The 24,915-nt window shown below is 33.3% G+C and overlaps 1 protein-coding gene across 1 annotated transcript in view; it reads right to left on the reverse strand.

The window, feature by feature from the left end:
- Positions 1-24,915, reverse strand: part of LOC108552518 (netrin-1-like) — a gene marked incomplete at its 3' end in the record, with an annotated part of 32,930 nt that overhangs the window by 3,049 nt on the left and 4,966 nt on the right. The window contains exon 2 of the mRNA XM_017907117.1: positions 24,811-24,906. Coding sequence (XP_017762606.1) covers positions 24,811-24,906 — 96 coding nt within the window. The remainder of the gene's footprint in view (positions 1-24,810; positions 24,907-24,915) is intronic.

Raw genomic sequence — 24,915 nt, forward strand, 5'->3', positions numbered from 1 at the left:
TAAATAAAATATTTTTTAAATATTTTTATTAACATATATAAACAAATACTCTATAATATACCGATAGTATTACATATATTACAATATTTATTATAAATATTATATAAAAGTTGTAATATATAATGAGTTTATTATTGATATGTATAAAAGTAAATCTATAATAATTTATTATGTTTACGCATTTTGTAATGGTGGATCCAGAAGGAAGTGATCAAATTCTACAAGAATAATAAAATCTACGAATATGACATTTTTGTTGCTTTATATACCGTATGAAATTGTATATAATTTATAAATTATTAACCCTTTGCACTCGAGGGGTGCCTCTCAGTCGCCATTTAATTAGATTCTAAAGAAGGATGTTAATTAATATATCAAATTCACAATTACTCAACGATGCTTGTGATATCGAATTAAAATAATTCTACGTCTTAACCATTTGCGCTAAAAAGACGTGCCACGCACGTCGAGATGCTTTTGTTCCAAAATCGCCAGCGACGTGTACACTACGTCGATAGGCATTTACCGCAGAAATAAAAATGACGTGGGCTGCACGTTGGTTAACAACCAGATCGTTCATTTCTCGAGCTACAGTTCCAGAGTGCACAGCGTCGCATAGTGTCATCGATATCTTGGAAATATTTCAGAATCGATACAGTATCTCGCGGCGCCAATGTGACACCTTACGGCGTGTTATACTGTAGCGCACGGCATCTCAATCGTGAGTTCATTGGTAGCGCAAGTAGTTAATTTGCATACGATTTCTTATTTACTATTTTAGAAATATCGTCGACTTTATGGCAGAAAGTCTTCGAATTATTATTTCCCTGTAACGAAAAGATCGCCGAGTGCAAAGGGTCAATGTGCATTTAATTATTTAAGCTGTAATATTACATGGAAATATTAAGATACAAATTACAAGCAAATTTCAATTAAGCAAAACAATGCTACAAAATATATTCAACAAATTTTACACCCTCCAAACGAAGCTTCTAGATTCGTCCCTGACATTGTGTAACCTTAACGAGCAAAGGACCTACAACAAAAATTTTCCAAATTTTTAATCGAGCACTCAAAAGTGTCATAAATATCATTAACGATATTAAATTTCAAATAAATAATTATTTATTATTATTATTATTAAATAAATTCTCACAGCAGAATTTCGCGTTATTTCAAAATTAAATAAAAGAATCACTAAACACAGGGAAATTTAGTTCACGAAGAATGAGAAATAACAAAAATAACGATCGAAAAAATGATATAAAATGGAAATTATTCTCGACTGTACCAGCGTTATACGATTTCAAAGTTTCATGCACGAGACCACTGTTTCGCTTTCTAGGCGTGTTACACCTCGGAATATATTCCACGCAATTAGAACGATTCTTTTTCTCGATTTGGTTCGACTCGGCTAAGTGGAAGCTGGCCTTTAGCCTCCTTTCTTCTCTAACACTTAATACAGTCCATTATCGGTGACAGCTGTGGGTGCATCTATCCATTTATTATCTAGCCAACGGTATCCATCTATTATCTCAAACGGCATGGTCAGCATGGTCGTCCTCGTCTCGAAGTCGCGCAATTAATTTTCTCCGGAATACGTTTCAGTCCAGTGGTTCTTAACCTATAGGGCCGTAACTAATAATTTCTACGAAAGGATACGCATAACATATCTCACACGACGCAGCATAAATTCAGAAAACATCAGTTTTAAATTGTATAAAAATACTATAAAAGTCCCTATAAAAATCGACTTTTTGGGGATTTTTTTCTAGGGGAACCATGATACTTATCGGCACGTAGTCTTTGCACTCAGATTTATTTATACTTGGAGAATATTTACAATTCTTTTTTAACGAAATTAATAGAAATTGTGGAAATTATATAGCCTTGGGTGAATCATGTTTTTAGAAACGGGCTCGAATGGCTGCCATCTTTCGGACCATCTGGTTATCGGAAACGAAAAAACCAAAAGAGCATCTTAATTAGTATAAATACGGCTATAGCACGAAACACGGAGCTAGCGAAATTTTGAAAATTAAAAAAATAGCAGCATTTTGAAGTTTAAATATCGGTTTATAGCACGAAACACGGAGCTAGTGAAATTTTGAAAATTAAAAAAATAGCAGCATTTTGAAGTTTAAATATCGGTTTTCCTCGTGCTTTGCGCGTCTTTTAGGTGACGAAAAAAAATAGAAAAAGCATCAGATTTTGAAATCCATGGTTCACGCGATAAAGGTACATCCGGTGAAGATCTCCTCCAAATTTCGAGTCAATCGGTCAACTAAAACGCGAGATATCCCGTTAGCCAGTTCAAAAAATGTTATGTCGAGAAATATGCGTCTGAAATTTTTCTTAATCGTTGTAAAATGACTGTAAGCCGCACTTTAAATATCTATAACTTTGCTAATTTTACAAATTCGAACAAATCCTTTCACACGAACATTTTCGAAGGCATACACTTTGAGAAAATGTAAAAAAAAATCGATTTTTTTAAGCCGGATTACAATATCTTCTTAATATAGTGGAATCTCTATAGTCTTTAAAATAGCACAGCACACTTGACAATGAAGTATACGTGGCTTAGTAATCAATTTAAAGTGTATTTTAAAGCAGACTGCCACACGATTTATTTTTATGCCGAGAACTTTGCCAACTAGTTTTATTTATTATTCATTATATATAAAGAGAAAATAACGGAGAAAATTGTCCTAAAATTTGAAATTTGATTTACAATTGACGAATCTTGATTATTTTTACAACTGTTTCAATAATTTGTCATACGTATCTGTTCGACGAGTGTAAACACATAACCTCTTAAATCTAATAACTTTGTTAGTTACAAGTTTCCACGCTCGTGAAATCAAAAGTTTCTAAGAAAAGATTAATTTAAATTGAAATTAAGTACAATGTAACATGTAATTAGTATAAATGGAACGAAGCATTGGAAAGTAAAGAATCAGTGAGAAAATAAATTATTACGTTCATAATATCGACTGGCAAGTTAACCTATTTTTCTCGATTGATAGGTTAAGTTTAGTTTGAGTTTACTTTAAAGTAAGTTTTTCTCTTCTTTTATTTCTTATATTCTTTTTAATGTCGTGATTCTCCATTCTATCGAACCGTCATGAATCGTACATCGCAATTAAAAATGGTAAGAAATATAATATTTATATCGAGGATAAGAGTGTATACTTCCTGCTCACGAAAGTTCTGTTTTTAGGTACATGCGTATGTACGAGCTGCTCTCTTTCGTTCAACATTTTTTCTTTTTCTGGATACATTGTACCATATGTTCGTCGTTATAGACAGAATATTTGCTTTCGTCTCGGAATATTCTTAAATCGGCCGAGTGTAGGATCGTAGTGTCAGATGTAAATTAATCGGTCGCGTCGCGGCCATGTTTTCTTTGGCCGAAGAGCTATGCGGCAGAGCAGGAATTTCGTAAATTTCCACGAACATATAGGAGTTTTTTGGTTGCCAAAGCAAACAGTGACCACGTAATATGGTTATTACGTGTATAGTCATCTATGTCTTTTTATAAATTCATCTTTATACTGTCTCTATAGTTTGGTGCAAAGACACGTGCTTCCATCTAGTTTTAATATTTAAATTGTTTTGTCAGAGACTGTATTCTAATCAAGTATAGGCGAGTATATTATCAATCAAGAGTACCTTGCTCCTATAATTTATTCGTAAAATTGGTACATTTCGTAGATAAAATGATCAAATTTAATTAACCTAGTTGATAATTGAATTCTTTAGTTGATAAATTAATATTAGTAATCGTATATTGGAAATGATACATCGATAATAATTAAATTATATATTAATAATATATTGAATAATTATATTGAAAAGATGAAACGATTTTCACAAATTCGTAGCTTGTTTCTATATTCGTATTTCGCGCCTTTTGTCATACCGGAAACTTTTCCTTTGAAAATCGTATTAAGCATTCTTTTGCAATTTTCATTGCGCTATGTTGAAATTTAAATCTGCGAAAGGTAAACTATATTGAATACATATAGTTCAATAATTATTAACTATTATTAACATACAATAATAATTGACTTATAGGCTTTATTACAATCATCGAAAAAAACAAAAAGGAAAAATGTTATTGTTACTGATTATATATATTTTGAAGGAAAACACGAAGAAAATGGAACACTTTCAAGAACAATATTCACAAAAACAAGAATACAGTTTCTCGTGAATAAATCGAGGTTATGTTGTAACAACAATTATTTTATAAATATAACAATTAATTTATAAAGAAAATGGAACAATTTCAAAAACAAGAATACAGTTTTTCGTGAATAAATCGAGGTTATGTTGTAACAACAATTATTTTATAAAGAAAATGGAACAATTTCGAAAACAAGAATATAGTTTTTCGTGAATAAATCGAGGTTATGTTGTAACAATAATTATTTTGTAAATACAAAAATAAAATTCAACTTTTAAATATAATCCGCGCAGTAAATTTATAACGAGTTAAATAAATTTCGTTTCAAGTTAATCACTCTACCGATTTCTAATTCACGTTGCGCGCCATATTTGGAAACTTACTTAACCTAAGAACGCGTGTAACGGTAAATATTACTACCTTTTGATTAAAACATTTTGACGACTGGCCTTGAAAATATAATACTTTTTAAGACCCCCTGTTACATGGGGATCAGCCCGAAGCCAACGATAGCGTTTCTTTACACCGAATCAACGATATCGTTCGTTAAGTCGGAGCGCAAAGCTCCTGTTTCGAGTAGAAATCAACAAAGGGGTATAATATGTCTAAACGAAGTACATTGTTAAAGACATGCTTGACAAAGCGATTTGAGATGTAGCAGATGGGCGCGCATCAAACGGATCGATGGTAAAAAACACGAAAGCAAAGGCAGGGTGTTTGGAGAAAGGATTGAAAGAAACACAAAGACTTCTGTTTGTAAATTTCATGCCGTTTTAATGAACCGTGGCTGCAGGTCGATAATAGAATCCGTACAACGCACCGAATCCCCCGGACTACGAATCCAAACTGCACGCAACCGGTACACACGCGGTTCGCTCCACTTCGCTTTTGCTCGTTCGTTGGCTAACCAAATTAAACGTAATTTGAATTTCGTTTGAAATTCAATCGATGGCTCCGTAGGTAGACGGGCAAGCGTTACCCGGTAAAAAATAATGAAAATTCTACGTCCGTGCCGGGGCTACAGTCACGTTCGTCCATGGTCGGGACCTGTCTGTCGATATTTCAACAAATTTTGAATCCGTCAAACGGCGCAGCAAAAAGAATATCGTGCCCGGCAGCTTTTTCGGACCTTGATATTTTGTACAAACGTGACTTTTCGTTCTGTTTGCAATTTTCCGTGTTCGTAAAATACCTGCCAAGTGGCCGTTCCAATTTCGAGTATCGAGCTTAATGAAAGTTCATTAAAATGTTTACCCTGACACAGAAACGTTCGTCGAAGGTTTACCCTGGAGCTGGGTCCCTCTGTGGGGGTCATATGGCTGCTGAATGGGTCTGACGCTGAAGTTTTCGAACCACGAGAGGGGATGTTCATCTGTATTATAAGTATTTATAAATTGATTTATGTAAATCGGTAAAAATATGATGTCAATATCTATGTGTATATTTTATAAATTTCAACTTTTGCGGGATACGTGGAAGATAGGAATAGAAAAGGGAAAGTAAGTAAAAAAGAAAAAGATTGAGGAAGTCTACTCTAGAAATGTGACTGTCTGCATGAGGTTATCAATAAATATCTATAAAAAATACCGATAATAAATATCGATGAAGTTATCAATAAATATCTATAATAAATATCTACAATAAATATTGGTAAAGTTAATAATAAATATCTATAATAAATATCGGCGAAATTATCAATAAATACCTATAATAAATATCAATAATAAATATCGATGAAGTTGTCGATAAATATCAATATATCGATATATCATTAAGTAAAGTACTGTGCGTAATGTTGATAATAAATCTTGATGGAGTTATCAATAAATATCTATAATAAATATAGGTGAAGTTATTAATAAATATCTACAATAAATATCAGCGAAGTTATCAATAAATATCTACAATAAATATTAATAATAAATATCGATGAAATTATCGATAAATATCGATATATCATTAACTGAAGTATTGTGGGTAATGTCGATAATAACTCTTGATGAGGTTATCAATAAATATCTATAATAAATATCGGTGAAGTTATTAATAAATATCTACAATAAATATCAGCGAAGTTATCAATAAATATCTACAATAAATATTAATAATAAATATCGATGAAATTATCGATAAATATCGATATATCATTAACTGAAGTATTGTGGGTAATGTCGATAATAACTCTTGATGAGGTTATCAATAAATATCCATAATAAATATCGGTGAAGTTATTAATAAATATCTATAATAAATATCGGCGAAGTTATCAATAAATATGTATAATAAATATCGACGAAGTTATCGATAAACATCAATATATCGATATATCGATATTTCGTTAACCGAGGTATTGTGGGTAATATCGCAATATCTTATTATCAGAAACAATTTGACTCTTTAAATTAGACTTAAATTTAAACACTCCATAAATTTACCTTCAAGTCTTTGCTAGCATATGCTTATATAATAGTGATATAAGTTCCATCGATACTCTTTTTGTCTCATGTTAAATACTTAACACTAACCCTACGTCTACGCCAATGCTTCACCAGTCTATCCCATTCGCACTTGTTTCAATTTACCCTCTTCGTTTCTTGTGTCATTCGATACCACAGGATTCCATTCGTGTTTGTTACTATTCACTTCCAGTAACCGACGAAAACTCGTGTGTCCTATGTCCACGATTATGTCAGACAACTATGATCCTGTTACTCTATGACCAATCAGAAGCCGCATTCCTTTCACTAACCTCTCTCATTCAAAAATAATCCGTGCTCTTATTTACACGCAGTCGTGGCTATGGAAAAACGAGAAAGTCAACAGTTACTTGATCACGATTCCGTAGTCGTGCAAAAATTTCGCAGGTAGTTCGTTAAGCATACCATCGAACCAATTAACCGAATTACGAAATGGGAAATACGAGCCGAAAACGAAGCAGATATGCCAGCTAGCTGCCACGAATCGATCGTGATGGCAGAGACCTCAGACCATAATCCGTTTAATTCCTGACTAACGAGACGTCCTTTGTGTCGATTAACCCGTGCCAATCCGCATCAACCGAACGAGCAATAGCTTTGCCATCGAACGTATCCAAACCGTAAGGTCTGCTTTCCGATCGAGCGATTCGATCGATCGAATAGATGCGACCTGAAACTGGTTTCCACTGCCCTCTTCGCCGCAACGAGTCCGACGGTGTATTGCAATCACCGAACAAACCACCTAAATCCAATGTTACGGGCCAAAAGTCAGATACAACCGCAATCCTCTACGACCTTATACCGATTTCTATTTAAGACCTCGCGCGAAATCCAGTTCGATTGTAATGCCATTTTTCTTGTCGTTCCACAACTTGTAGTTGCTTTTTCTATGACGCGCCCTATGGCGGGAACTTTTGAAACGCTTATTTGACAGTTCCTCTGCTGTGATTCGAGCAGTACGAAATTGTAACTTCAACAGTGAATACGTGAAAGGAATTTAATATAGGGGAATATTTATGTGGTGTAATAGACATCGAATACTCTTATATAAGGATGGATTTCTCCAAGTTTTTTGAAATTGAAGGGGGTTTTGTGTTTAAAGAGTTTGAAATTTTTGAAAGGTGGATAAGGAGAATTATAAAATCGAGGAATAATTATTACGTTTCTTTTCATGTTTCGATTAGCTACAATTAATAAAGATTTATGTGAAAATGTTATTGTGGCTTATGTTTTTAACACTACAACTATGAAAATAGTCAAAATGATTGGTTTCTGATTTTTTAATCTCTTATAATTATAAAAATATGTAATTGATACTGATAGAAATATAATTAGATGCATAATACATCCATTTTTTTGCTTAAACGTATTAATTATCATTAACAATTTATATACAGATCTATAAATGTGGTGTTAAATCAAAATACTCTCTTGCAAAATACAAGTTTCGAATTCCAGACTGAAAAATTTAAAAATTATACTCCATGCCTAATTTATCACCTACGTGCAATTATTTATGTATAACTTTTATGGAGTATTTATGTATAATCGTACGATGTGAAATACAATTATTTTATAAGTTTGAGAATATTTTCAAAATAAATTCTAATACGTTTCAAGTAGATTTTATTTATAATAATTCTCCAACAGTTAAAAAGAAGTATTAGTTCACGACAATCCTTAAGTACACAAGTACATAAATTTTGTATACTATTTGATGGGTCTTGATGGCAAGAGACGAAATAAAATTATTAATACGGAACTGAAATTGTGTGTTTCTATTAAATCAATATGATCGGTTATAGATATGATATTTTTCAAATTGTTGAAATAGCTACGTGTTTATTCCTTTCTTTTTGCGAATAAAAGACGAAATAAGATTATTAATATAGAACCAAAATTGCGCAATCACTGGCTGATTAGTTCATCACGGGATGATGAAGTTTCATATTCTCATAACGTACTTGATGGAACACTCTGTATATGCACAACCTTGAAAATGCGTATACGTATACGAGGCTTTAACACTGTTAAAACGTTATGCCTCTGGCTCGCTCATTAAAATCCACTTTGTGGATCTATGGCAGCCAGGGGTAGCCTCAAACTATTGCTAAATAGGAGGCTCCGTTTTCCTTAAGGTTAAGCATCGTCTTAAACAAACCTGATCATCAACAAAGAACGTAAGTACAAAATTATTTAAATAAGAATATTAAATTTATTAAAATTCTGTTGAAATTGAATCAAATTGTTCCATATTATACAAATCACTGACGGTGTATTAAGTACATAAAGAATTTAATTAAATCTAGAAGTATTAAGTAAGTCAATTGAAATGTGTGGTTTTGGATATTTTATTTTTACAATTACTGAGAACATACAACTGACTTTGATAAAATTAATATTGACTTTTTTAAGGAGAAAAATGTAATTATATATGTATTTTTTAAAAATTATTTTTATACATATAAAATGTAATTATATTCTATTATATTTTCATTATATCATATTAATCATAGTTATTTCTATACATATATTTATATAATAATATTAAGTAGAAATGATAATATTAATATTAATAATAATTATTATTATTATATTTACGATCAGTAGTTTTAAAGTCAAAGAATATTTTTTCTAAGTTCCTAAGATTAATCTTTCCTAGCAACCTAACCTTACTTGAACATTGGAACAGACTATTTTTATTCACCTAATGTAATTTTTCATCTGATTAATTTTCATGTAATACAGAACATGTTAAATTATCATTTTTAATGCTTAACACTAGCTGGTTCATATTTAATGTTATTTTATTGCTAACCGAATAAAATATTCGATATTTTATCAATATTTGATACTATTTTATTTTTAAAAACGAGATATTGTACGAAAAATAAAAATAAAATAAAATAAAATAAATATTTCGAGAATATCAAAATTTAAAATCGTTACGTATAAGTTATTTATAACGTAACGATGATTAACAAGCATAGTATTTGTTTTACCGAATGCAGTCACTTTTTCAAAGTCCAATTTGAATATTGCGATCGTCAGAAATCAAATTTGGCTTAGCAGTTATTCAAATCACGCGGCTTTAATATGCAACAGCGAATATTTTAAATATTCATTTCGTATATTCCATTCTGTATTGCATGCCGTTTCAAAATTCAGTACAAGAAAACGGTATACTATTAAATACTCGTTGTTCGATCATATCATTTTGAAATACCTTTTTCTCTTTACGTAAATTATCGCAATATACCACTCTGCAATAGAAACACGTCACGATTATCGAATTCGACTTTGTTTACTTCCATACCAGCAACGCGGCACCGCAGCGCAGGGAAGAGGTGACATCTGTCGAGGAAATTTGTCACTAACTGGACTATGCCTGCGCTGCCGTACCTCTTAATATTTCTTTCCACCGTATTCTTTTACATTAGTCCTATTCTCGTAACAGACATGCCAAAACGAAGAGAAAACCACGTTTCCTTATTGCGAAACTATAGATGCACGCTGAAGAAATTCATTAAAGATCCAGCAGACACTGAAAAACTCCGGTAGATCGAGTAACTCTGCATTTCTATTCTATTCGCGCGGAAATTACCATGGGTGATCTCGCAAGAGCGACATCTTTTAGCGGAGACCCGTTTCACATTTTTTCTAAATATTCCCGCCTCTTTTAGCGCTCGCGTATAGGATGCACGCGAGGTATACTCACGGTCGTAAAGTAACGTCTTAATTATAAAAGGGTCTCGGTGGTACGGTGCATGCCTTACGAGGCACCCTAAGTATCTTACAGCGGCCGAGTGGGACTTTAATGGACGCGTGGGTGCTTGCCAGTCGTGACAGCGTAGAGAATCTACGGTTTTTCGTGCGACTACCTTTTGAAACGCCCCCACCCTGCGAGGGTAAACGGTGTTCTTAATGCGAGGTACTTTCACGACGAAATTAAATGACTGCGATCATAGTCTACCGTTTAAACGAAATTTACGCCGGCATTTAGTTGTCACCGTCTTAATGAGCCGCGTCAACGAGTCGAACGAAATTTCACATCGACGTGTTTCGTTTTCGAGAACGCATGTTTCGCGAGTTTTCCATTGTTTACCCTACGCTGCTGGATTTCGAAGGAAATTTACCGATACCATTATTACAGTGAAAAGTTTATTATGTAGTTAATTGTTATGCGTGTTTTTTTTAGGAAACAGGAAAATTCTTTTGAAACAATTGTGGAATTTACAAAATAAATAGGGCATTTTTCGTTTTTGAGGTTATAGTCCATTTGCTTGAATTTATGCAGTCATTATATTCCTATTTGAAATCAAGAACTTATTTATTATTATAGAGTTGTCATTATTGATGTAAGAATTTTTAGGTTAAGTACATAGTCGAATGGGTATAGGATAATACAAATGCAGTATAGATTTGTATATTATTATGAAAGTTATTTAAATTTAGATTATTTTATTTTGCTCTAATTATAGAATTATATTATTTATAAATTAATACTATTTTAATGATCACAATATTTAATAAATTTTGAAAAAGTCGTGTCTACAGTATTTGACTCTTTAGTGCTATTTATATTAAGTATTTAAAGACATTTTAACATAGTAAATTCAGATGATATTTAATTAGATAAAACAAATTGTAAACTATAGTTTTATCTCCAAAAATAAATGAATAAAAAAATGTTTTAAGTCTACTATATTATAAAATATCTCAATTTTTAACGTTTATTATTAGTACTTTTAATACTGATATTTTAATTTCTTTGAATTTACATTATTAAACAAATTTCTCATTCTTTTTCCAAGAAATTACAAGAAAGTATATTTCTTCTAATAATTAGATTATTAGATATTCTTCTAATAATTAATATAATTATTATTCTATCTAACTTTCCTCTGAATATATACAAGAAGTTATTTTCAATAATACATACTCGTATACCGCACGTAAAAATAAATATTCGATAATTATTTATTTACTTAGTACATATTTATTTAATTTATTTAATACATATTTAAATAATATTTATTAATTTTCTATCGGTTTAATGCATGGCATATCGTTATTAATATTTTGGTCATAATTCATCTGAAATGTAAAGCGCTTTTGATCCATTTAATATAAATCATCGTTATTATGATTTATCTAGGGATTTTCGGCGACACGTAAATGAAACGAGACAAGTTTAGGGAAAGTTTCGTGATATTAGAAGCTGAGGCGCGACCTGGTGTAATGGAAGTTGAATCGCAGGGGTGAGGAGAGGGGTCAATTAGTCTTGATTTAAATTAGCTACGGCGGCTCGTAATTAACTTTGGTTTAGGACCCAACCGGTAAGCCTGTACTGTAATAATGAAGATAATTATTACTACAGAAGATATCATGCACCGGGTGGTAGAATCTTTTAGGGCAAGTACACACATTGCATTTGCAAATTTACTTTAGCAATTCTAATCTCACAACTTCTTCTATACTAATTGATAAATTGCAACGGTAATACCGCCTTATTAAAATTTCCTACAACTTAAACCGTAATTAAAAATATAATTAAATAAAAATAAACTGTAAATAAAAATACGATCCAAATGAGCCCTATACATACATATATTATTCCTTATACATAGTATTCCTATACACATATTCCTTACACATATTATTCCTATTATACATAAATAATATTAATTAAGTGAATTATAACCGGAATTGAACAACCAAATTTAAGCAGAAATTAATAGTTATTGCATATAGTATATGGTACTATATATATGTACTATTGTACTATACAATAATAGTTATTGTATAAATTAATAATTATTGCATCGAATTAAAAGTTCCTACTATTTTTTAAAACGTCAACTTCATTTTGTCACGTTACAATGTTATTTTTAATTATTTATTTAAGTACTATACTAATACTAGTTTATATATAATACTAATAATAATAATACTAATACTAATTCTGATATTAATAATAATACTAATTTATCTTTTATGTTAACTATAATAATTCGTACTGGAATATGATTTTGTTCGTTACACTTTGTAGCAGCACGAAAATACGGATTTTTAAAATCCCTGTCGCAGCAAATTCTGTTTTCAAAATCTATCAGCTATTGGAGGGCAATACCGTATCACCGAGAACATATTTTACGGGGCTAAATTGTAAAGGGGTGAAACGATGAGTTTATCATGCTGTCAAATGTCCCCTTTGGCGAAATGCGTGTTCAGCTTTAATAGTCCACGAAAAACAGATCGATTGCTCATCGCGAGTACGTCGCACCGACGAAGCGAAAGGTCATTTCCTTCGGAACATTCTTTTCATTACACGCACGTACACTGTAAAACACTTCGCGAAAATTGAGCGAAGTAACAAGCGTTATGCGAAACGGAATTAAAATCAATTACCGAATTCCGATACGAATGTCAGCGAAAACGGAACAGTTTAACGAGTGTTCATTTCGATATTTAAATTAGCAAAAGAAATTGTTAACATTATGTAATTAAATTAAATAGAGCTATATTTTATCGCGTTATTCCGAATCGCGAAGTTGCACGTGCAAATATGCAACTCTTTGTTAAGTATTTCTTCCAATCTTGCTAAAAACGTTCGTTTCAAGTTCGTAACTTGTGATGGAATTGGATTAAAATAAATAGAGCTATATTTTATCGCCTTAAACCGAATCGCGAAGTTGCACGTGCAAATATGCAACTCTTTGTTAAATATTCCTACCAATCTAGTTAAAAACGTTTATTTCAAAATCGCAATCTGTGATGGAATTGAGAAACAGTAATTTCAAGTAATTTCTAAATTTCTATTTTTATGCATTTCTTTTATTTACAGAACTATGCGTTTGTAAAATTTCACTTTCATCGGTGATTTTAAAGTTCTATGAAGCTTAATGTTAATTCATTTTTTAAATGTATTTTGCACACATATTATTCACATATATAAATATATTATTACGTTATTTCGTGAATTGTATAAAATTGAAATTCGTGGAAATAACTGAAGAAGTATGGCACCATTTGTGATACATTTAAGATTTCAATAAAATCTTGATTAAATTTAGTTTCTAGAAATTTTGAATGCAAATAACGATATCATGCTATAATTTCTTTATAGATATGCTATTTTTTAAAATGGTTCAATATTGCACGTTGATGCTTGATACATTTCATGAATAGAATTCAAATATTTAAAAATAGGGAATTATCTGCTAATTGCACACAGTCTGTTATTATGCAATTTTAACCAGGCTTATTGTTGCGGAGGATATAGGTTTCCCTTTGTCACTAGCTTTCCCGGATTCAGTTGTGTTCCAGCGTTTAACTTGTCTTTCCAATTCATAATAGCATTGTATTTTGCTCCACAGTCGTGCATTGTCTTAGTTTGCAGCATTTCTGTCGGGTTTACTATATATACGGGCACTTGCACCATTTCGTATGAAACGTCTCTCAGAATCCGATATGCTTTCCTAACCTAACAAAAAGCGGGCCGAGCGAAACGTAATTACGATACGGTACATCCTAACCTCGAAATTATACGAGTTTCTTAAAACATCGTAAAATGGCCGGACGAAAGTAAAGAACGTTCGTCTACGAAATATAATACGTAACAAGTGAAAGTAAAACATTTGTAGGCGTTTTAACAAAGCCGATTCGATTTATTTTGATTTGCATTTTGTTGTTCATTACGGTGTGTAACGAAAGGATACTGCCGGGGCTACTTTAAAATGCATCCATGATTGTGGAAAAGGAAGAAAACGGGAAAGAGAACGAATCGATGTGGTGTGCAAACAGTACCAGGGCTATGTTTCCTGAAATGGAAGGACCCTTAGTGGGCGTTTATCCGAGTGCATACGCACAAGCAATAAGTTCACGCGTCGGTACAGTAAGCGAACTGTGAATTAACTCGCCTTGTAAACCAGACAACACGTTTATTTCTGCTTCTTTCATACCGATACACCTTTGATGCGTTACATTCATTGTTTTTATCCTCCGAGCTGAATACTTTTCATTGTTTTAACAAAATCAGATAAATTAGGCATTTAGATCGATATCGATTAATATGCATTCCTTTATTCACGAAACGAAGCTATTTTTGGTTGTACAGGAATGATTCGAAGCTTTTGTTTAGATGCACTGTACTCTAACGTATAACTGAGGTCCTTGGGTGAGTATAACAATTGAGGTTAGGTTTGAATTATGCTATTTATATTTCCAATTCGGTTTGCGTATTTCAAAGAATAATAATCTATTTTATGTTAAGGAGACATATAAAATTGGACCATAGGAGAGCATAACAATTGAGGTTAGGTTTAAATTATGCTATTTAATTCCAATTCGTTTTGCGTATTTCAAAGAATAATAATCTATTTTATGTTAATAATAGAGATAAAATTGTTAGCTTAAAGTTAAATAACGTAAATAAAAGCAAATTTAAAGTGATGAGGTTATGTATGGTAAACGACAACATTTTTCATTGTTTCAACAAAATCAGATAAATTAAATATTTAGATCGATATCGATTAAACGGTTAATATCCATTCCTTCCTAAAACGAATCTTTTTTCAGTTGTAAAAGAATAATTCAAAGCTTTGGGGTTTAGATGCATTTTACTCTAACCTATAATTGCCGTCTTTGGGTCACAGGAAAGTATAACAATTGAGGTTATGTTTGAGTTATTCATTATGTTTAATTTCAATTCGTTCTGCATGTTCAAAGTATAATAATCTATTTTGTGTTAAGAATGGAAAATGAAATTGTCAGCTTAATATTAAAATAACGTAACCAAAATAGAATTTAATGCGATGAGGTTATCTGTAACCCACCAAATTAATTCAGAATTAGATTCATAATAATGAATCAAACCAAATAAAAAGTGCTGTACTTATTTCGTAAATAGAGAGATATAAATGATTACAATTCTTAATGCATTGTTAAGTTATAAAATCGACCAAAATATTCTATTGTTATATCTTATGAATTTTTATTTTTATAAATTCTAGTTAATTATAATATGTATATGGTATTATGTTACTTATTTTTGTAATATATAGTTATATGTATATAACTATAAAAAGTTGATATAATATAGTTGGACAAATTGCTCCTTAAACATTTGATCAGAGAATACATTTCATTCGGATTTATTTCAGACATTGTATTTTATATACGTAGCAAGTAGCGACATCTGCAATGGAAATAGCTCTTACAGTTGTTACTATTCTATTACAAACTCTTTTATATTCCTCCGATAATTCTTTACAGATTACCAGATAATTTGCTGAATAATTTGTAATATTCTTCGACAAGAAAGGATTTAATATCAAGAATCAGGTTGTAAGAGTACCGAAAGGAAACTTCCATAATGAAAATGATAAATTTCTCGCAATTTAATATATGATCCCTTGATATTTATTTACCGTTGATAAATAGATGACTGCAGCCAAGGGTCGTAATTAATGATAATATTTAACGTATAAGAGGATAGAAACAGCATACAGCAACAAATAAAAATATCTCACTGGCCATTTTTAATACCATGTGCAAATTAATCAAAGAATTTGTATACATATTGCGAGGAACACGACGTTATCTGCATTCTGTTGCTGCAAGGACGATCATTATTCACGTATGTCGTACGCTCTCGAGTTAAAGTATTTCCCTCATCTCAGGTTTCATCTTGCAAATGCGAAATTTTATGTCGGTCGACGCCACCACTCATGAGCTTCCTGTAGCTTGTAATTACACTGGCAAAGGAAAATGAACGCGAGTACAGATAACACTTGGCATCCGCGCGTAACCCAAGTTAACAGCATATTAGTATAGTATGTCAGAGGAACGTTACAATGGATGACTAGATTAACCAAACCTGAATTAAAGTACCGAGTTATCACCGAGGGCCAGAATAATACATAAAATTTCAATCACTTCCAAGATTTATAATGCAACATAACAAGCATCTACTCCACGCGTACTTTGTAAACGCGTCCAAATGTACACTTCCCGTACATAACGCGTAGTATCGCGCGTTTGAAATTCTGAAACGAGCATTTACACGCAGGAAACTTGGTCGAAAAGAAAGTTCCCAGCGAAGGAAGAAAACGATCGAAGCTCGTTTTGCAGAAATAAAACCGTGGCGAATCATGCAAATGACATAGCATTAAATTTGCAGAATTACCGTAAATGGTAGACTAGCCAGTGGTTGTAACAACAAGGATGAGAACAGGACGGTCCCAAGTAAGGCCGAAAGTAAAACACGACGAAATCCAAAATCGAACAGTTTACTCGCCATCTAATCAAACGAGACCAGTTTCACTTATGGCGGGTACCGAAGAAAAAATTCACTCAGCCTTAATCCTCGCTGGTTAAAGCACGTAGAAGCGTTAAGAGCTAACGCGATGGTACTCGTGCTTCCTTTCAACATCAATTTCACGTTTTCCGTCGGGTTTTTCGCAAATTTACGAGCTGAAATCGTAACTCACCGGCAAGCCAGTCCGATACGATGTACCAACGTGTTATTACGCACGGTTATATGCAAGGGGCAGAAAGCATCGATAGCCGTGGGCATCCCCTTTTTAGCATCGCGGGCTCATTGTTCATAAGCGTTGCAAACTAGTAGCTGGAGGATACTCGTCGCTCCTCCTCGGATGCTATTCTTGCAAGGAATAAGAGCATCTCGTATCGCGTATGCAGGCGTGCATACATCGGGAGTATGCATCTCGCGTCACGAATCGCATCTATATGTTAATGCTGCACGCAACCGCGCGCGTAATTCTCGTTGCACGCACCCACGCATCCACTGGTTCCGTGCCTCGCTGCCGATGCATATGAACGCGATTGCGGAAATCCTGCAATCCGTCTCGCGACCATTCCTGCACCTCTTTTCACCGTGACAAATTGATATTAACACCTTTTATTCTTTGCTAATCGCCGTGCATAAAATCTTCCTTCGAAACGCCGTTTATAACTGGTCTGCGCGCGATCACTCGAGATAATACGGTGCTAGCAAATTATGCGTTTACGCGGATTTAAATGGATATTAGCAGCTGTTACATTGTAACAGCAATGTACACACGAGTTTTCCAACTTTTCTTTGCTTCCAGGTAGCACGTTCACTCTTGGTTCTCCCTTTCTTCGTTTATATCCAGTTACTCGTTCGTGTAGTTTATTATTAAAATGTACCAACGTAACGCGGTGATATTGAATTAAGCTATCAAACTGCAAGTGTTATAGAATTATGAAGCGAATAGAATTATCATAAATTAGGAGCTAATTAAAAAATTACGTATGATATAGTAGCGATGATATAGGTCTAGACAGTTCATAGTTGTTTCTCACATGTCACACTGTTAAGGAAAGAGTTTCTTCTATGATCACATAAACCTAGACACGGTGCGGCAGATGCAGTTCAAGAGATTAACATACTCTTCGTATTGCAGAAAGCGAGTACGGGTACAACCTGAGATTCGCGTGAAGATTTGATTCGGGAAACGCGAATAATAGAAACGGAGCATATGGCGTACCAAAAGGAGCCATCAATAGCTGAAAGCTCTAATTAAGCCTATTACACGTTATACTGTACGACACGTTGCACGTAAATTGGCTATACGACATACGACAGAGTCTATACATCACCTATAAGCTAAATACTGAAGAACTAGACAAGTGGATCCTTCAGAACGTGACAGATGTATAGTCCGTTCTGACTTCTCATGACAAGACCAGTCACATTTTCGTGACACGTTCTTGCGCGAAAATTGATTCTCAGAATAATAAGCTTTCGAAGAATCCCTACTATCTAAAAATGTAGAATTGTTCTGTTCTTTGAGTCATACACCCTAATTTCAGAGGAAACTTTCAATAAAATATTTAGCCATTCCAACTGCAACAAGCAAACGCAGTTGTGCCGCAAGCTTGAACTTCATGCATGGACTACAGAGTACACTCATCTGAACACGAACTGAAGATTAAACATCTATTTTCGTCCACTTAGGTACGTTTTCTTGCTTCTATATCTAGGATCGCATTGAACCAACGATCTCGAACGAAGCACGATCCCTTGTTCGAACCGTGAGCACGGCCAGTCGGTTAGTCCTTCTGGAAACACTCGAACAGCAACGTTATTGATTATCGACCAAGCTGGCGACCGATTGTAAGCCCACAGACAAAAATCCTGCATTGCGATTCACGCACATTGTACACACGCATGCACACACGCGTATACCATAGCGGGCTTGTCATCGGCGAGAGTGCAGTTCTACTTAAGCATAAAACCAGCGGGCTCGATGACGGTTTTGGGCACTCAGTCAGCCATTCAGTTGCCCCGTCGAGAGTTTTCCTTTGCTCGTTCCTCGAGCCAGCAGGGCCAAATAATTTCCGAATGGGCCAGCGTGTATGCGTGCAAACCGAGGCAGCGAAGATACGTGGAAGTAAACGTCTGTCCATTAAAGGGACTCTGTACGAATGTGTATCTCAGGCTAAATAATAATAACTTGGGAACCAACCCTCCTGTTCCATAGCGTTCAGCCACCGTCAGCAAGAGGAGGAGGTGGTGTTGGAGGTGGAGACTTGCTGGGTGGAGAAAGAGAAGCAATAAAAGGGAAAGTATCAAATAGAGTGAGGAAGACAGAGAGAGGGGGTGTGGTAAGAAGTAAAAAAAGATTGAAGGGAACGGAAAGTAAAAGGGGAAGGATAGAATATTAATTTGGATAGATGAGAGACAAAGGGGGAGAGAAGTGCTTGTGAGAATATAGAATTTGAAATGGTACTTTACAGGCATTTATTCCTTGACAGATATTGCATGATCATTTTGATACTTCTTGGAGGAGGAGATTTGTTTGATCACAAAGTAAAATGGAATAGATGGAATATTAATTCTAATAGAAAAGAGGTAACAGAAGAGAGAAGTGCTTGTAAGAATATAGAATTTGAAATGGTGCTTTACAACCATTTATTCATTGATATATACTGCATGATCATTTTGATACTTTTTGGAGGAGATTTGCTTGAACAAAAAGCAAACTGGAATAGATAGAATATTAATTCTAATAGAAAAGAGGTAACACAAGAGAGAAGTGCTTGTAAGAATATAGAATTTGAAATGGTGCTTTACAACCATTATTCATTGGTATACACTGTATGATCATTTTGATACTTTTTGGAAGAGGAGATTTGCTTAAACAGAAAGCAAAATGGAATAGATAGAATATTAATTTGGATAGAAAAGAAGTAACAGGAGAGAGAAGTGCTTGTGAGAATATAGAATTTGAAATGGTGCTTTACAACCATTTATTCATTGGTATATACTGCATGATCATTTTGATACTTTTTGGAGGAGATTTGCTTGAACAAAAAGCAAACTGGAATAGACCGAATATTAATTTAGATAGAAAAGAAGTAACAGGAGAGAGAAGTGATTGTGAGAATATAGAATTTGAAATGGTACTTTACAAGTATGTATTTCTTGACAAATATTAGATGATCATTTTGATACTTTTTGGAGGAACAGATTTGCTTGATCAGAAAGCAAAATGGAATAGATAGAATATTAATTTGGATAGAAAAGGGGTAACAAAAGAGAGTAGTGCTTGTGAGAATATAGAATTTGAAATGGTACTTTACAGCCATTTATTCATTGGTATATACTGTATGATCATTTTGATACTTTTTGAAGAAGAAGACTTGTTTGAGGAAGTAAAGAAGATGGAGGAAGAGGATTGCAAGGACTAAAGAGAGACTGAGAGGAACAGAAAGCAACATGGAATAGATAGAATATTAATTTGAATAGAAAGGAAACAAAGGGAAGGAAAAGTGCTTGTGAAAAGGTGAAACAAAGAATTGGAGATAGTACTTTAGGTGCAATGCAGTTCTTCCTTGATCTATGCATACTCTATGATCATTTTGATAGTTGTTGGAGGAAGAGGCTTGCTCGAAGCGGAAGGGGGTGTCAAGAAATAAAGGTTGAAAGGAACAGAGAGCAAAATGAGACAGATGAAGTACTAATTTGCATAAAGATTAGAGAAAGATAAAGATGGAGGGAAGTGCTCGCGAGAATGTGAAACGAGGAATTTGAAATGGTACTTGAGGGAGAACGCGATTATTCCATGACAGGGACTGTATGATCATTTTGATGGTTATTGCCTATATGGAAAATGCGTAGTGGGTAAAATTCCGAGGACAATGCAAGATGCAGGGAGATCTGCACAGGATGCCTTTTAGATATCGTTATTAAGAGGCTAGAGCATCGAGCCTTTGAAGAAAATTATATTGCCGGTAATTATGGACATTAGCTACGAAAAAGCTGTAAATTATGTAGGGAGCTGTTTCCCCAGGGACCCATTTACGCTTCTTTGTTCTTCCTTAATAACAATGCTACGCGTAAATGGCGGCTGTGGGTTTTGTTCCAAGGAAATGCATCATTCATCAGCGACAATGACTGTATCTGCTCTTATAAAGTTGAGCTCCTCTTATCTGCAAATTATTGCGTTGAGATAGTAACATGTAATAGTAGGAGTAACTGGAACCTCGAGGCAATGATATGATACTTGATCCAACCATTGAACATGTCCACGGGACAGGATAATACTTCGTTATTTATTGTTGCCGTACATAAACACGTGTCTTTCCATGGTATTTGTTAACGTTATGCTGTAACATAGAATTTTTGCATAGTTCACGTTGTACAAATAAGTGTAGTTATATACAAAAATCAATTTAGAATACGAAGTGCGAATAAATATTAGGGTGTCCCATAAGTTTCTTCCTTTTCTTTGATGCGAAATCAATAGACGATATTTGTTGTTTAAGGTTGATTTGCTGTGTTATATATGAACCGTTCTGCTCTATTACCTTCTTCCATCTCTCAGGAAGCCTCGTTATGCCCTCATTTCAAAATTGTCGAGACTTACTTTCAAAATATTCACCGAGATGCCTTTTTATTTCGCTTTCGGATTTGTGACAACAGACGAGATGTACATGTTAAGCTCGAAGCATTTAAAACAGGATTCTAGAGAATATATTAGCAAAAGTGCAAAATAATTCAACGTACACATACAGTATTCACAGTACATTTACTATAAGCACGTATCATTGGTGAGTCAGGAATGTATTCAAACGATTAGATGTAAATAATGTTTACAGATAGTCTATATAACAGTTGGAATGATTAACAGACGTGGAGATCATATTAAAATCCAATAAAAGAAGAAAATGTTACAAGGAGACAGAAGATCGCTGAAATCTAATTAAGTAATACAGTATTGGTATCCTTCTTCCTTGTTTCAATTATTTCATAGCACTTTTAAGTTAAATATGTTTCTGAATTTTTAACCTTTTCACGATAAATATTTGCATATAATTGTGATAAATATTATTGTATAAAATTGTAGTAAATATTATTGCTTATAATTGTAATAAATATTATTACATATAATGTTTGTATACAATTGTTATAGATATTATTATATATAATTGTATCAAAGCTATTACATATAATATTTGCATATAATTGTAATAGATATTAGTATATGTAATTGTAATAAATATTACATATAATTACAATAAATATTATCATATGTAATTGTAATAAATATTATTACTTATAATTTAATTTCGCATTTTTGCAATTGTTTTATTTGCATATATATTGAATATATGTTATTAATATAATACAGTATATTAACGTAATATAACATGTATTAAACATATGTGCAAATAAAACAATTCTACTTCTTTTAATTTTGCATTTTTTGCAAATTGTTCTGTAGATATTTTACATACATATTTAACACATGTTATATTAATATAATACAGTATATTAATGTAATATAACATGTATTAAACATATGTGCAAATAAAACAATTCTACTTCTTTCAATTTCGCATTTTTTGCAAATTGTTTTGTTCACATTTTACATACATATTCAACACATGTTATATTAATATAATACAGCATATTAATTTAATATAATATGTGTCAAACATACGTGCAAATAAAACAATTCTACTACTTCTAATTTCGCATTTTTTGCAACCTGTTCCATTCATATTTAACATATATATTTAATACAGATTATATTAATATAATTCACTATATTAACGTAAAACAACATATATATGCAAATGAACGAATTTGCAAAATTGCGAAATTGCGAAATTAAAAGTAGCAGAAAGAATAATCTGCATGTCAGACAGTTTAGCGTGATGGCACGATTTATTGCCATGTGCAGAGGAGTAAATAAAAATGGTAAACTTTGTGCTCATACGGCGGTACAAGTAGGCCGTTGGAAACTTGGAGCAAATGGGCAAGCCGCAAGTGAGGGTAGTTTTAATTAAGCCATTAGGGTGGCTGAGAGGCTGCGACCAAGCGGCTAGACATTCCAACCCTCTATTCCCTTTCTCTCTTTCTCTCTCTCTCCGTCTGCCAAATTAATATTGTGCTTACATTCCATACCGCCACGTGGCAAGGGAGTTTGTATCAGTATAAACTTCCTACCTTCCCTGCATTTTCCCATATGTACAGCCAGTATCTCTGCTTATGTGAATATTATACCAGAAATTACAAATAAGTTAAATTCCATTCTCGTTATTACAGCAAGAGTTACATTATTTCCCACCCACCTTTGCGTATATTGTTTATCGATCTTTTTGCTTATTCCATTTTTATCTTCGATAATTATTAACCGTTCTTGATTTTTCATATTCAGCTTATAAAGCCTTCGATATCGAGTGCAGGAGAACCTTCGAAACGTAGTTCAAATTACGTTTATTTTCAATGTCAAAAAACATATAACGTTGTATGTACCCGATGCACATAAATCAAAAATATATTTTTTAAATTTTCCGTTTTTTAAACAAACTTCACCCACCCATATTGTAAATATTATTAGACAATATCCTGCACCGAGAAATTAGATGCAAAGCAAGTATAGTAAAAAGGAGCATGATAAAAATGGCAATTTTTGGCATTGTCTGAAAATGAAAAATTTCTTCGCGAGTTTTAAGAGCATCTTCCAAGGAACAAAAAATTCCTTTATCATTTTGCCGAGAAACGATGGGAACGTTGTTAAGAAATTGACAAAAAGTTGTCAAAAAACAAATCAAAAATAAAGAATAAAATTTCTTCATTTGAAGCTTCGTTGTCGAGAAAATGGACTTTTTCGAAATTTTATTCCTTTTTTCGATTCGTTTCTGCATGTAGAATCACCCTCTTCCCATTTGTACTATCGTTACTGGGACACCCTGTATATGATCAGTCTCATTTTCACATATCTCGACTGATTTTCGACAACTTTCCCATCGTTTCTTGGCAAAGTGATGAAAGAATTTTTTTGTTCCTTGGAAAATGTTCTTAAAACTTCCGAAGGAACTTTTCATTTCCAGGGGATGCCAAAAATGGTCTTTTTTTAACATCCTCCTTTTCACTATACTTGCTATGCACCTAACTTTATGGCGCAGGATATTGTCTAATAATATTTACAATATGGGGTAGAGAGTAGTTTGTTTAAAGAAACAAACATTCTGCTTTAGATATGGGTCAAAAGTGACCCGGTGAAAACTCGTCGCGTTGCTCATCTACGGTAGACTATTCGAGGGTTAATATATCTTTCAATATTTAAAACAGCCCAGAATATGTATAATTTCCCTTGTACAAGAGTAACAAGTTCAATAAAACAAGATAAAATCCTGCAAATCAAAATTTTTATTTAAATTTTACAAATAACTAATCAACTAATTACCATATTCGTCGTAAAATCGTAGAAACCAATAGAATATAACCTATAACCTACAATTCGCAACGTATCGTATTTGCCAATATTATCAGCGATAATACTTTAACTGTTAACAGTATGTTAATAACTATGGATAATATTTCAATATCACACGGTAATTTGATTTCAAATTATACACGAGAAAAAATAAGGAAATACTCGTCTCGATGTATCCTTCGAAAATTCCGACCGCACATAACCTGTCTTCCAGACTAGGCGTCCTAACCTCGACAGCGACACGCGCTTAATAAAAATCAACTTTCGTAACAAGTACTGCCATCTTCCGAGCGGAACGTTACGTATCGGGAGTCAAAACAACGACGCGAGACACGTCACATTGGCTCATTTGACATTTACTTACCAGCTCGTCCATCGTAACCGCGCTCGTCGTCGTCGTCTTCGTGTTCTCCGCTCTCCTCGCCGGCCGTGCCTTGAGTCTGCACAACCCTCGGTATTTCTGTGAGAA

The sequence above is a fragment of the Eufriesea mexicana genome, unplaced genomic scaffold (assembly GCF_001483705.2).
Source record: "Eufriesea mexicana isolate 0111107269 unplaced genomic scaffold, ASM148370v2 scaffold4744748849, whole genome shotgun sequence".
Taxonomy (NCBI): Eukaryota; Metazoa; Arthropoda; class Insecta; order Hymenoptera; family Apidae; genus Eufriesea; species Eufriesea mexicana.